The sequence below is a fragment of the Periophthalmus magnuspinnatus genome, chromosome 24, assembly GCF_009829125.3.
Source record: "Periophthalmus magnuspinnatus isolate fPerMag1 chromosome 24, fPerMag1.2.pri, whole genome shotgun sequence".
In the NCBI taxonomy this organism is placed as follows: Eukaryota; Metazoa; Chordata; class Actinopteri; order Gobiiformes; family Gobiidae; genus Periophthalmus; species Periophthalmus magnuspinnatus.
The window spans coordinates 24,429,910-24,444,943 of NC_047149.1; the positions used below are offsets into that span (position 1 = coordinate 24,429,910).

The 15,034-nt window shown below is 38.7% G+C and overlaps 1 protein-coding gene across 2 annotated transcripts; it reads left to right on the top strand.

Moving 5' to 3' along the window:
* Positions 1–3,940: 3,940 nt before the first annotated feature.
* Positions 3,941–14,804, top strand: gzf1 (GDNF-inducible zinc finger protein 1). 2 transcript variants are annotated; one of them, XM_033990660.2, is made up of 8 exons: positions 3,941–4,005; positions 6,296–7,251; positions 8,314–8,497; positions 10,015–10,184; positions 11,191–11,285; positions 11,376–11,543; positions 12,807–12,964; positions 13,942–14,804. In XM_033990660.2, exons 2-8 carry the CDS (start codon positions 6,308–6,310, stop codon positions 14,602–14,604), a joined length of 2,382 nt encoding a protein of 793 aa, XP_033846551.1. In that variant the 5' UTR covers positions 3,941–4,005; positions 6,296–6,307; the 3' UTR covers positions 14,605–14,804. The 2 variants fall into 2 exon arrangements, with proteins under 2 accessions (XP_033846551.1, XP_055088028.1); XM_055232053.1 differs by having other exon boundaries at positions 11,191–11,282; positions 11,373–11,543; positions 13,942–14,660.
* Positions 14,805–15,034: the final 230 nt, after the last annotated feature.

Sequence of the window (15,034 nt, forward strand, 5' to 3'; positions counted from 1 at the left end):
CCACATCCCAGTCGGTCTGTCCTCGCCTCATCTAGAAGCCTCCGAGTTTCGGCGCTCCCTGGAGTCTTTATGATATCTCTGTTCGGGACGAGATTAAAACGGCATATTTGTAAGACGGGTTGACCTTGTGCAGACTGATTTAGCTTTTGGTTTGAATGTTTTTGGCCTTAAAGAAGACGTATTGTGCTTGTGTCTGCTGCGTAGTTATAATCGACAGGATGACGTGCATGAATCACTAAATACAACTTCAGGTGAGTAAATGGTGAAAGGAAACAACTATAAAAGTGGATAAACACTCTGAAAAGTCCATTTTGCAGAAAAGGCCTGGTTTAAATCAGGTCTATTGTGCGTGTGTGTCTCTATAGTTATAATCTGTGACACCTGTGGATCATTGTGGGAGAATGTGCACGTTTTAAACGGCAATATTCATCCAAATCAACTTAATAAAAGAAGTGAGAGATGACTTCCGTATTAGAAAATTGTGGTGGCTAATGGAGCTGAAGTTAACGTCGTAAATGCAGACTAAAAGCAGACTAAACAAGGACTAAACAGGGACTAAACAGGGATTAAACCAGGACTAAACAAGGACTAAACAAGGACTAAACAAGGACTAAACCAGGACTAAACAGGGATTAAACCAGGACTAAACAGGGATTAAACCAGGACTAAACAAGGACTAAACAAGGACTAAACTAGGACTAAACCTGGACTAAACCTGGACTAAACCTGGACTAAACATGGACTAAACATGGACTAAACATGGACTAAACATGGACTAAACATGGACTAAGCCAGGACTAAACATGGACTAAATCAAGACTAAATCAAGAATAAACCAGGACCAAACCAGGATTAAACAAGGACTGAACCAGGACAAAACCAGGACTAAACCAGGACTAAACCAGGACTAAACCAGGACTAAACCAGGACTAAACTAGGACTAAACTAGGACTAAACTAGGACTAAACTAGGATTAATCAACGACTAAATCAGGACAAAACCAGGACATAAACTTGCACCTCCTCTAAATATGTAAATATGCACTAACAGACTTCCCACAGCCTAAAATCATTTTCCAGGACATTTTAGTGACGTAATCACAGCATCTACAAACAGATTACTCCATTTATACAGTTTTTTATAGTAAAAATGTCATCTCTAAAACTGCGGAGCTGACGTCGGCGTAAACGTCGTCACAACAAAGAGCCGTGTAGCTGTCGGCGCCCCCTATGGACGGCTGCACATCACATTAGCGAGCAGTGGATTTTTGTTCATTTGTACCAAAATGACGACGCGACGCTGCAGAATCCTACGAGTATCACTGATTAAGAAAATAAAACTGAACAACGAAGTAAATACAGTGGGCGTGTCCCAGTGGAGGCGCAAACAGGGGTTGATCGGCAAAATGGCGGCTTGAAAGTAAACGATTAAAGATTAAACTCAAACATGAATCACTCCAAAAATAATTTCAGAAGGTAAACGAGGAGAAAACAACTAGAATATGGTTTAAAGCTCTGAAAAGTCCATTTTGCAGAATAGGACTGAATTAAATTAAAGGTTCACTGTGTAACTTTTGTGGTAGAGCATCTGCTTGTCTTCATGGAGATATTATGGTTTGACTAGAATGTTCCACAGTTGGGTATTAAATGTATACATCTCCATGGAGGCGAGCAGGTAATGCCACCAGACCAAGTTAGAGGTCAGATCTGTGGAGAGGTGACCCCACTCTCAGTAAGAAAACATGTTTAAAGTTGTTTGTTTGTTTGTTTGTTTTTTTAATGCCTGTAATTGAATAAATACAAGATGGATATGTTTATGCTAAAGAGAGAATGTGGCAAACCTTTGATCTGAAAAGTGACACAGTGCACCTTTAGGCAAAAATGATATGCCTGTTTCAAGTTTGATTTAAAACAGTAAATTTGTCAGAGAGGCGGACCTTGTGCTGTTGTGGGCGGGGCTCCAGATGTCCTTTGATTACATGTGTCAGGCACATTCATATCTGAGCTTCATCTTCATTTAAACATCCTGTGAGAAAACCACAAACACACACCACAAGATTAGTCCAAGACTGAACCAGAACTAAAACAGGATTAAAGCAGGACTAAACAAGGATTAAACGAGGACTGAGCCAAGAATAAACCAGGACTAAACCAGGACTAAACCAGGACTGAACCAAGAATAAACCAGGACTGAACCAGGACTAAACCAGGACTGAACCAAGAATAAACCAGGACTGAACCAGGACTAAACCAAGACTGAACCAAGACTGAACCAGGACTAAACCAGGACTAAACCAAGACTAAACCAAGAATTAAACCAGGACTGAACCAGGACTGAACCAGGACTGAACCAGGACTGAACCAGGACTGAACCAGGACTGAACCAGGACTGAACCAAGGCTACACCAGGGCTACACCAGGACTCTAAACCAAGACTCTAAATCAAGAAGATTAAACCAGGACTAAACCAGGACTGACCCAGGACTACACTAAGACTAAACCCAAGACTAAATCAGGACTAAATCAGGACTAAACCAGGACTAAACCCAGGACTAAATCAGGACTAAACCAAGACTAAAATCAGAACTAAACCAGGACTAAACCAGGACTAAACCAGGATTAAACCAAGACTAAAACAAGACTACATCAGGGCTCTAAACCAAGACTAAATCAGGACTAAACCAAGACTAAGACTAAAACCAGGACTAAAACCAGGACTGAACGAGGACTACACTAAGACTAAACCCAGGACTAAATCAGGACTAAACCAGAACTAAACCAAGACTAAAATCAGAACTAAACCAGGATTAAACAAGGACTAAACCAGGACTAAACCAATACATTTTCAAAGTATTTCTCCCATAAACCCCATAACCACACTTTTGATATGAGATTTTCAAACCAAACGTGTGCTATAATCAGTAATAGACCTTTCATTTAATAAGTAGCTGGATTTGCGTGGAATAAAGAAGGAACAGTGCATGATATGACACGGAAATGAACACACTGTACCATGTGAGAGCTGTGGACTGCTTCAGTGTGGGGATCTGAATGAGTCACAGGAAAGGAGCACACTGTGAGCGTGCAGAATTCATCAAGACAAATGAAACGTGTCTCTCTGGAACTGTGCTGCAAACACATACACAAGAGTTAGCACGCTATTTTGATGTGTAGTTTCAATTTGCTAGCTTGCACTGTTGTTTTTCATGATTACCTACCAGCCCACATAAATGAATACAGATTGTCATGAGGCACATTAGGCTAGAAACGTACAAAATATGCTCTATGGTTGATTCAAATTAAGAGAATTGATAAGAGAACAATGTTTACATGAAATATTAGCTTGCAGTAGCTTAGGTTTCCCCATAGGACCTGTGTTCCCATAAATCAAACACACATGCTGCGCTTTTTTAACCAATGGCGCCCCTACGTGGATGACTAAGCTACTGCACTCATGATTCATTCAGTATTATTTTTAAAAATTGAAGTTATTTTACGAAAGATTAGATGGTTTGCTGTATTTTCATTTATAGATTTGTTTTGGCTGATTTAGGAGAAAAGTTTAAAAAAAAACCTGATTTTTTTTTTTTTTTTTTTTTTTTTTTTTTTTTTTTTTTTTTGAATGAATGAAATAAAGCTGAAATTTACAAAAGCAATTGTTTGTGCACGATAAATAAAAAAAATAAAAAAGTATATTAGCCACAGTGGTCTAAAAAAATACGTTAATGCTCTTGTAATATTACCGAATTCAAAATGACGGCGTAAACAGGAGATTTACCGTCTAAAAATAGACTCTTTTCATCTTTAAATACTTACCAAAGACTTTGAACGACCTGTCAACATTAAATACCAAACAAAATGTTCAAAACGTGCTCAAAAATGGCTAAAAATCTGATCTGGGTTCTGTTTTTCAGTTGAAACCGGAAGTCGATTACGCTGCGCACTTCTACAGGAAATACCCTCCGCTCGCGCAGATTGTTGAGGCCGCCATTTTACCGACCTTACGGTAAGAAAACTTGACTTCGCTTTGTGTAGTTTGCGTGCATCCTCCCGCTAGCAAACATCCACACTGTTTTAACCCAATATCGTGCATTTAAATCAAGTTTCTGTGTTTATTTGCAGCGGTTGGATTACTCTGCAAACCTTAATCCGCGTGCATCGTTGTTGTTGTGCTACTGTTAGCCGCTGGGAGAGTCCGCTCAGTGAAAAACCCCATACAAAACACCAGCTAAAGTAGTAACATCACAGTTATTAAGGCTATTTATGCACGTTTTATGATGTTATAACATGCAAGAATGTAAAGTTAAGTTAAACCGTGAAATCGGAGATACCTTCAATCATTTGTGTTGTTATTTATCTCCTCTTAATTTTAACAATACAAAGCAAACTAAATTATTAAACTAAATATAAGGCTTTTTCATGTTTTTATTTCAACAGTGGGTGATGATCATGTAAAAGTTTTTGTTTTTATTTTAGCACTGAACTGAACAAATGCATTTGTGGTTAGTGCAAAGTATTCCAGTAGCAGTTCAACTATTTCAGTAGCATTTAAAATATTTCAGTAGCATTTAAAATATTGCAGTAGCATTTAAAATATTTCAGTAGCATTTAAAATATTCCAGTAGCATTTAAAATATTGCAGTAGCATTTAAAATATTCCAGTAGCATTTAAAATATTGCAGTAGCATTTAAAATATTCCAGTAGCAGTTCAACTATTTCAGTAGCATTTAAAATATTTCAGTAGCATTTAAAATATTGCAGTAGCATTTAAAATATTTCAGTAGCATTTAAAATATTCCAGTAGCATTTAAAATATTTCAGTAGCAGTTAAAATATTTCAGTAACAGTTAAAATATTTCAGTAACAGTTAAAATATTTCAGTAGCAGTTATCAGAAATTGACCCTCTATAATCAAAATAATATAGTAATATATACTTAATAGTCAAATTAAATGTTTGTATCCCACGTCTTGTTATAGTTACCCAACCACAAAATTCCTCTTTACCCATATGCATTAATAACTGTTTTGCATTATGTCTTATTTCCTGGGTGTGTGATGCTAATTGTAGGCACTACTCTGTCTGAGGCTTTGTTAAGACTTTAAGCTTAATTTTAACACAATTTGACCTGAAAGAACTGTCTTGGCTGGAACTACAACAAATGAGATGATTTGTAGTTGAAATCCAGTTTTTATCATCTTCGTCTTTTAGCTAAAATTAAGTCTATTTTATCTTTTTCGGATTTCGAGCGCGTGATGCTTTTATTTCCTCTCGTTTGGACGACTGCAATGCACTTTATGTAGATATTAACTAAAATGCACTTTATCTCTTGCAGTTAGTCCAAAACGCTGCTGCCCGACTTTTAACAGGAAATAAAAAACATGAACACATCGCTCCAATTCTTGCGTCTTTGCACTGGCTCCCTGTTCATTTAAGAATTGATTTTAAGATTTTATAGTTTGTTTTTAAAGCTGTGAATGGACTGGCCCTAGATTACATCGCGGACCTCATCCAAATTTATACTCCGGCGCTCACAAGGAGGTCCGAGGGCCAGCTCCAGCTCATAGTGCCCAAGACGAGACTTAAAACCAGAGGAGACAGAGCCTTTTCTGTGGCTGGTCCAAAGCTCTGGAATGTTCTGCCTCCTCACGTCAAAACAGCTGGAGAGTTTTAAGTCTCGTCTTAAGACCCACTTTTACTCTCTGGCTTTTAACTTTTACGCTCTGGCTTTTATTTGCTTGTTTTATTTGATTTTATTGTTTTATTGCTTTTATATACATATTTATTATTTTAATTTTACTATTTGATTCTAGTCTAAATGTTGATTTAATTAGTTGTTTTTATTTATAATGTATTTGTGCAGCACTTTGGAAACTGCATTTGTTTGTGAAATGTGCTGTATAAAGTGGATTGGATTGGAGTAGTTTGTAATCTCACAACTAAAAATTACTGTCACAAGTTTTTCGGTTAGTCACTCTCACCTTTTTGCTGAAAACACATATATGTAGAACGCCCCTAGCATGACGTCACTGCAAAGTAATACAGCGCTTTTCCAGACGCTCGAAGTTGCTTGCATTACTCTATCACCCCAAACACAGTGGTGAACTACTACTACAGATACAGACAGATTCAAGGCTGCCACACCACATTAATACTATTAGGCACGATGTGAGTGGAGTGTCTTGCCTAAGGACACAGCAATGTTTTTTGTTACTGGCGTCCACTGTGGCACCTGGTATTCCCAACAGTCTCCCATCCAAATACTGACCAGGTTGTTTTTTCTCTTTCCTCTACAGCGCACAGGAACAATGGTGGTCCTGCTCCAGTCCAAGTCCTTCCTGGAAAACATGCTGTCCTCTTTAAACGACCTAAGACTCCACGGACATCTCACCGACATCACAATCAAGGTCGACTTCCAGGGAAAAGCAGAGGAATTCCGAGCCCATCAGTTAATGTTGGCGGCATCTAGTGGCTATTTCAAAAGTATAGTCCTGTCTGAGCACTGGATACAAGACAAAGTTCTACTCACCAACATGCAAACGACAAATTTTGCCAAATTTTTAGAGTTTGTTTACACTGGGAAAATTCAAGTTAGCTGGAATGAGTTAGTCGATATTCAGTTAGCGGCTAAGTTCTTGGACTGTCAGGAGCTGTTCTTGTTGTGTAAAGAAACTAGGGAAAAGGCCTCACGAAAACTGAAAAAATTGTCCAAAACTACTACCACTACTACTACAACTACTGCTCATACGAGTACTACTACTACTACTACTACTACTGCAGAAAAGGAGAATGAGAATAATCCAAGAAGGTCTAAAAGAAAGAAAAAAAACAAAAAGATGGATTCAGACGATAGCGATTACACACCAGCTAGCGAAAAAACAACAGGTACAAACACATTTAATAAGACGCTTAAACTACGACTACCACGTAAAGCTCTTGAAAAGACGAGTGAACCTGAAAAGGAAGAAATAAACAGCAGTGAAGTTAATGAAGAAGCAGAAACTGGAAACGCCAAACCTAAAAAGTCTAAAAACGCAGTACCGTCCGATGAAGAGTGGAGTCCCAAGGATAATACTCCAAATGGGGATGATGATGATGATGACGCTTTCTTACTTGGGTTTGAGGGGCAGGAGCCTTCAGGAGATGATAGTTTGGGAGAGGAGGTGTTCAAGTGGACGTCCAAAGCTCAGTTTGAGTGTACCGAGTGCCAGCGAACGTTTCACTACGAAAAGAGCTTTTTGAAACATAGGAGGTAAGAAAACTATTTCTTTTTACGTGGGTTATGAGATGACCTGCCAACAGTTACTTTTATACTTTTATAAAATACACAACCCATTAAAATTTAGATGAATTAAAAATAAAGACTGTCCGATTATTTGTATATGTAGAATACTTCAGTTTGTGCTGTTGTTTTAATATTTATTATGCCTCAAAATTAGCATTAGCGTTAGCATTGAGACACAAATATCTCTCTTTCTAAATACAGAAATGTCCTCTGGTGAAGTATTAAATGTATTTGTTTAGTCCTGCCCACTGCCTCATCTTAAAATATTTATTAATTTTAGCATAACTCAGAAAAAAACTGAAGATGAAATTGGACAGGAAGTAGTGACGCTAACAGTGAGGTTGCCGGGTGCTACTGTGCACAGCGCCTAATACAATCTTGAGTTCAATACATTATAGAAAAACAATAGGACTGCATTCACTTAAAAAAATGTCTCTTATGGTCTCTGGTTCTTTTCAACTGACAATATTCATGTGTTTGGGGTTGAATAGTGGCACCATTATTCTTTGACAGCATATAAATAACTGTAATAATCATGATTTCAAATATATCAATATATTTTCCATGTTTATTTATCTTTATTTATACAAGGAAAGCCTAACGAGAGCACTCAGACGTTCCTCTTCATGAGTGCCCTGTTCAAATACAGAACAATACAAACAAAAACAAACAGAACACGTAACTGCAGAGGTCCATTTAAAACATTACAAACAGGAGCAGGTGTGAGTATAAATGTTTATCTCCAGATTATTAAAGTGCATTTGTGGTACCAGTCTATCCAGTTTTGCATGTCCTTGAATCAGTCTATCGTCGTAGTCCCTGATAAATACATTTTATGCAGTACTTTTCCATAGATTCACCGTACTGTACCCCCAAAAAAGACTTGAATATTTTGCACAAAAAAAAATCCTTGACATTTTTACAGCCTTGGTTTCTCAAATTTGTCAAAAGTGCCAAAATTAGAGGGTACTGTTTTCTGACTGAAGTATTTCTAACTCATTATATTTTTGCTTTTTCTTTGTCGCCCAGCACTTACCACGGCATGACAGCTGAAATCATCCATCGCTGTGAGATCTGTCAGCAAACCTTCGCCAACCGCAGTAACCTGAAGACCCACGAGAGGCACGTGCACAGCTCCGAGAGGCTGTTCACCTGCAGCACCTGCACCAAGAGCTTCAAGAGGAAGAAAGACGTGGTCCGCCATCAACGACAGGTGACGAGTCTTGTGCTGTTCAAACAGACCTGTCTCAATAATGACTGTATTGAGTTATAGTTCAACAATCATTTTTAAAGGTCAATATTTATCACCTGGACTTTTTCTTAAAATGTTTTGGCTATTTCTTTTGCAATATGATTAGGTTTTAACTGTAGAAGACCTACGCAGTCCTTTGAATTGGGTAAAAAAACACTCTGATCACGTATATTTGCATGACTGAGCGCTGCAGAGCTACTGTTTTACACATTACACATGACGAGAATTTGGATCAACTTAACAGCAATGATGAGTCTCCACCTGCATCCGCCTGCGCAGTTGATTGTGGGTCTGTCTGCGCAGGTGAGTCTGTGTCGTTCAAAAGCTTTTTCTCCTCCGTCACCAGCGCGTACAGTCCTCACGGTGTATTTAGCCACAGGTGAGAGAAAAGACCACCGCATAAAGCACCAGGGAAGCGAGTGTGTTCGTGCATATTGTCCGCTCGAAGTTCGTTGTCGTAGAGATAAATTCGCAGATCAGTTGATAAACTCTTACATAGCTCACGGTGTGTTTGGGGTGTGTGAACAAGACCGACCCAAAAATAAAGTAAACACAACTAAATCCAGAGCCATTAACATGTGTGAAAACAACATAAAGCTGCACTAGATCAGGATTAAACCAGGACTAGAACAAGTAGAAACGCACCCTTGGTCTAGAGCAGGGGCGTCAAACTCATTTTCACCGAGGGCCACATCAGCAAAATGGCCGCCAATATCACAAAATGTAACCGAATGTCATGTAAAATAAATGTAATTACTTTTTAACTTGTTAAATAACAGTTTCTGTGATAAACTGACATTTTTAAAAGTGTGTATCTGGTCGGGACACAGCTGCTCACAGACCTTCAGCTCTGCTTCAAATACAGACTTTTACAGCCTTTTAATTATTGGACAGTTAATTGTTTTTCTTGTAGACTAACTTTTTCATACTTAGCTCTGTGTTTGGTGTCAAAATGTCGCCCCCGCCTCATAACACAAAAAACATACAGGTTTTTCTCCTCAAAGCACAAACTTGTATTCACCTTCACCTTTCTTTCTCCAAACTTCCTTCCACGCCAACAGTTTTCCTCTTCGTGAACATTTTGTGATGATTATTTGCAAATATTTCCCAGTTCCACTTGCTGGGAAAATCTCATTAGTTTATCGTCAGTGCAAACATTAAAGCGGTATAGACAAATTAAAAGGCATGACTGTCATTTTAAAATATCTTCTCGCGGGCCACATAAAATGACGTGGCGGGCCGCATTTGGCCCCCGGTCCTCGAGTTTGACACATGTGGTCTAGAGGTTGCACTATTTTTTAAAAGAAATATCTAAACAGAAAATCCACTCCATGTGAACTTTAAACATCATGACATAACCACCAAAAACGATCAGGTCCTGTATGTTATCTTGTTGCCATGGTTTTCCAAACACTACACAGCTTGTCTTTATGAACCTGAAAATACGTTTAGTTCATTTTTTTCTTTTCTTTATGAAGGTCCATGAGCGTGACAGCCACAAACACATCTGCAGCACCTGTGGGAAGTCCCTGAGTTGTAAAGCGGCGTTACATTTACACGAGCGAATCCACAACGGAACCAAACCGTATCAGTGCCCCGTGTGTGACGCCAAGTTCACCCAGAAGACGGCGCTCAAGATGCACAACAGGTAAAGCAGTAACATCGTATTAAATGTCTGAGGACCACAAGTTTAGACGTCAACAATTTACCAGCTTTAGTATCAGCAAGAACCACCGCTGATCTTTAAATGTTTATTGTTGTAACTCGACAAACAGGAAGTAGTGACGCTAAACAGGAAGTAGTGACGCTAACAGTGAGGTTCAACACATTCTAGGAAAACAATAGCACTGCATTCACTTTAAGAAATGTCGTAATTTCAAATGGAGGGCAGGGGCCTGTGTAACTCTACAGAAAATTCTCTGTTTTTGCAAGAAAAATCTTAAAACTTACGATCTACAAATGTTGAACCATATCTTTCTCTGTTTTGGCTCCACAAACTTGTCCTAATAATCTTATCTTATAGTCTAGGATTGAATAGTGGCACCATTATTCATCGACAGCTTAGAAATAATTGTAATAATCATGATTGCACATACATCAATATATCTTCTATATTTATTTATATTTATGGACACAGGGAGAGCCCGATGAGAGGACCCCAGACTCTTCTTTTCAAGAGAGAAGCACCACTAAATATGGACTTTGAGGGAAAGAGTCACAGCTTTAAACTCGTAACGTAAACTTTAAGTCTGTTTCTCACTAGGCCTGTCGTGATAACACAGTGACGTAAATATAGACGATAAACGATCATATTGAAACTAAACTGTAAAGCGGAATTATTTTAAAACAGAATACCTACATGAGACCACGTTATTTTCATTTTGATTAGTTTGGGCCATCATTTTGGGTGATTTGTTGCTAAATGTCTAAAGGGCAGGGAGTCAGGAAGTGCCGTGTTTCCTGCTGTCTAAAAGTGGAGAGGGGAGACGACGGGGTAGCTGCGTTTTTTTCATTGATTTTTCATATTCGTTTGCTTCTTACCGTACTATTTTGTAGGCCTACGATCTCCTCTCTAAGCGACAAAGGCTCACGGTCGCTACGCATTAAACTCGAGATTGCGTTTGAACTAATAATACATATTTGTTTTTGTTCAGGACACACACAGGAGAGAAGCCGTTTGCCTGTACTTTGTGCGACGCACGATTTACCCAGAAACAGATGTTGGCCAATCACGTCCGCTCTCACACTGGTACGCCACGTTATACTGCTTATATTTGTAATTATAATGTCAAAAAGTTACATAATTAATCCATCATCCATCCTTCTCCTCTTTTACCAGGAGAGAAGCCTTTTATGTGCGAAGCGTGCGGTAAAAGTTTTTCCTCTCGGGAATATTTGAGGCACCATTCAAACATTCACACCGGAGCCAAGCCGTTTAAGTGTGATCACTGTGGGCGGGGCTTCTCACAGAGGAACTCCCTCAACCAGCATTTAAAAATACACACAGGTACGTAGAAGAAAGTCGTGATAAAGCGAAGCAAGGATGATGTTAGCAACGCCGTTAAAATGGTCATGTTCTCACAAAACTCACATTTCGAAACTACAGAAATGGTTCGATACTTGATACTTATTTCTGTACCATTAGGACTTTCACGGTAATTGCTACTTTATATTGATTTATTCATCAATAGAGGATATATATATATTTATTGAGTACTTTTTCTTGCACTGGAATGTTTGTTTTTAGTACTTCTCCGACTCATTACATATATTAACTAACTATTTGGATTATTCAGATTTAGAATTTATGTCGTTGTTTATCATACTTTTTCCTAAATGATTCCTCCTGCAAAGCTTCAATAGTTGGTGTAGTCTGTTCCCAAACGCTTATTCATCGTTGTTAAAAGGAAAAGTGTACTGAAGTAACACAGCGAGGTGTCAAATTGAAAATGAATGACAAACAATAACGTTCGAACATTAAATATCACGTCTTTGTAGTTTATTCAGTTCAATATTGGCTGAAAAGGATTTGCAAATCATTGTATTCTGTTTATTTTTTTTTTTAAGTTTTGCACAGCGCCCCCACTGTATATAATAACTCTTTCTATTATCCATGTTTCCGGTAGAACTTTGAGATGAGCAGACCACATGATTTTTGGACGCTCTAGAGGGGGCGGGGCTTGTGCTGTAGCTGACCCCAAACCTTAGAACAGCCCAATGTTTAAATATCGTTACATTTTTGTTGAAAACTCATTCGTCTGCACTGGCTTTTAACACGAGCTTGACCAGGACACTCGTATCGTCCGGTTTTATCGAGTTTCTGCATGTTTTGCTTCATAAGACTGCATTTTATTTTGTCTTTGTACAGCACTGTGGGCAGCTGTGGTTGTTAAATATTAATCTATTTGACTTGACTTGACCAAATTTTACTTATTATATAAACAAATTGGGTACAGCCCCTCTAACACACTCACACACACTCCAAGGAAAAGCAAAACTGGACACGTTGGTGACACAATTGAATAATCCGGTAACAAACGTTTAAACTCACACCTGCTCCTGTTTTTAATGTTTTATATATCGACCTGTATACTCGTTTGTTTTGTTTGTTTTTTCTGTTTGTATTGTATTTTGAACAGGGTGCCTATGAAAAAGAGAGCGCACCTGTATAAATAAAGTCTTTTCAGGTTATAATTGTACAGAAAAAATACAGTTGACATTTCCAAAAAAGGTTAAACGGATAATAATATGATGTAACGTGTGTACACAGGTGACCGTCCCTACAGCTGCAAGTTCTGTGAGAAGCACTTCACTCAGCTGAACGCTCTGCAGAGGCACCAGAGGATCCACACCGGAGAGAAGCCCTTTATGTGCAGCATGTGTCACCGCACCTTCACCGACAAGTCCACACTGCGCCGACACACCACGGTAAACAAACGATATCAAGCGTCGCAGTCTGGTCTTAATATTTTAAAGGTTCTATATTATACAAAATGGAGCTTCCTGTCATGTTCTAACGCCGTTTCCTCCTCAAAAACGGACAAAATTTACTCGTGGGAGCTTTAAATCATGTTCTAATGTTGTTATCTCATCAAAAACAGACCTGGAGTTGTGTTTTGTTTCATTCACACATGTTTGAGTCACACTTTATTATTAATCTGTCCACATCTCCAAAGCTCAAAACACTCTGTTCCACCTTGCGATGTCATGAAGCGGTAGTTTTCAAGTTAACAGCTACTTTTGCCTTTAGTTCAGTAGTAGATTGGCAATTCCAGAAGCTGAAATGATCCAAATTATTTTATTGAAGGTGTGTGGAGTTTAAAAACACAGTGGAGCACTTCCTGTATCACCACATGATGACATCACAAGGTGGAACTGGGAGAATTAAGCCTAAATATGCAGGTTTTGTGTGTTAAACTTACAAACAATGCTTAACTCTTTGTGATGAGGAAACAACATTATAACATAGATCAGAAAAAAGCTTAAAATGGGCCATTTAGCTAATTTAAAGGGCCCATACGTGTTTATTTATTTATTTATTTGATAGAGACAATGCACATTAATGAACATCAGTATAAAACAGATGTAAATATACCGAATTTTAGCTACAAAGCAAGTTTTCATCCGTAGTCCCTAGGCAGGCAAATACATAAAAAATACAACATGCAATACAAGCTCGTTGATTCTGCATTAATCCATAATGTTTTTGCTTCTTCTTTTTTACTTCTAAGCCGCCATGTTTGTTTTGACCCGAACAGTTCATGTGTTTCTCTGATTGGTTCATCCTCCGTGACCCTCTTTGTCAAATTAATATTGTTAAAGCATGTGGTTTTGTACTGGCCAAAGAAATGTGTAGATGTCTGTTTAATCCCTCACTTTTTAAACTTTTTTTTTTTTTTCCCCAGACTCACGCTTCTGACGCTCCCTGGACTTCGTTTTTGGTTGTACTGGACGGAAACATCGAGGACAGAAAACCTCCGACAGAAATCAAAAACAAACCCCCGAAAACTGTCGACAAAAAGAACAAGAAAAGCAACAACAGGGAGGATGACGAAGACGCGAAAAACCCCAACAAATCTGAAACTACAGAGACGTCGACCATTACTGTCCCGTCAGACTGGGCGAGCCACGGAGCTATAGCGTTGGTTAGCCACACTGCGCTAGGCGGGATCACTGTTATCCACACAGAAATACCAGCGGGAACGAAACTCCAACCTATTGTGACGACTGATAGCACCGGAGCTAGCGTGCTATCGTTGGACAATTCGGCTATTACGGTTCCCTTTTCGCTAGCGGCTAACGTAGCGCAGTCCATATCTACCACGACGATCCCGACTGTTTCTGTTTCGGACGGTACGCTAGCGATAGTTACGGACAGCCAAACCATCAGCTCGCCGTCTGTCCTGGAGGTGGCGGCGTCTCAGACGATTTTAGCTTCAGAATCGGATTCGAAAGCCAACGAAGAAGACATGTTAGCGCCAAATGTTGAAACTGAGGTTATCATGGAAACGACAGCTGAAATCGAAGTTAATATTGATGCTAAAGATGACGACGACGACGAAGAATAAAATTAAACTTAGAATCGTGTGTGTGTTGTATTGTATATTTGTAAAGTAAAATGTGAGTTTTTGTTATTTATTTTGCATAGCAGTGTGGTATCTTTACATTTTTGGCAACATCATGTCTTTTTTTGTGTATTTTGTATTTAAAAGTTGTAAACAGTCACGTGAAGTATGAAGTAAACGCAATTAAAGCAAATATACCATCTAGTTTTGTTCCAGAGTATTTCCTAATGTTATGGGAGAGAATGTCTTTTGTTGAGGCTCTGTGCCTAACTGCTAATGCTAATGCTAATGCTAATTTTGAGGCATAATAAATATTAATATAACATCACGGACAGAAGTATTCTATCAGGTAGTCTTGTCTTTATTTTAATGTGAGCTAGCGTGCTGTTGTGCCAGTTGCTCAGGAGTACCTAGCTCGAGGATTAGCTCAGCT

What these genes read in the sequence shown, in the direction of transcription:
- gzf1 (XM_033990660.2), top strand. Translation starts at nt 6,308, where the DNA reads ATGGTGGTCCTGCTCCAGTCCAAGTCCTTCCTGGAAAACATGCTGTCC. An exon ending in AGCTTTTTGAAACATAGGAG is followed by an intron (nt 7,252 to 8,313) that starts GTAAGAAAACTA and finishes TTTGTCGCCCAG; the next exon opens with CACTTACCACGGCATGACAG. An exon ending in GCATTTAAAAATACACACAG is followed by an intron (nt 11,544 to 12,806) that starts GTACGTAGAAGA and finishes GTGTGTACACAG; the next exon opens with GTGACCGTCCCTACAGCTGC.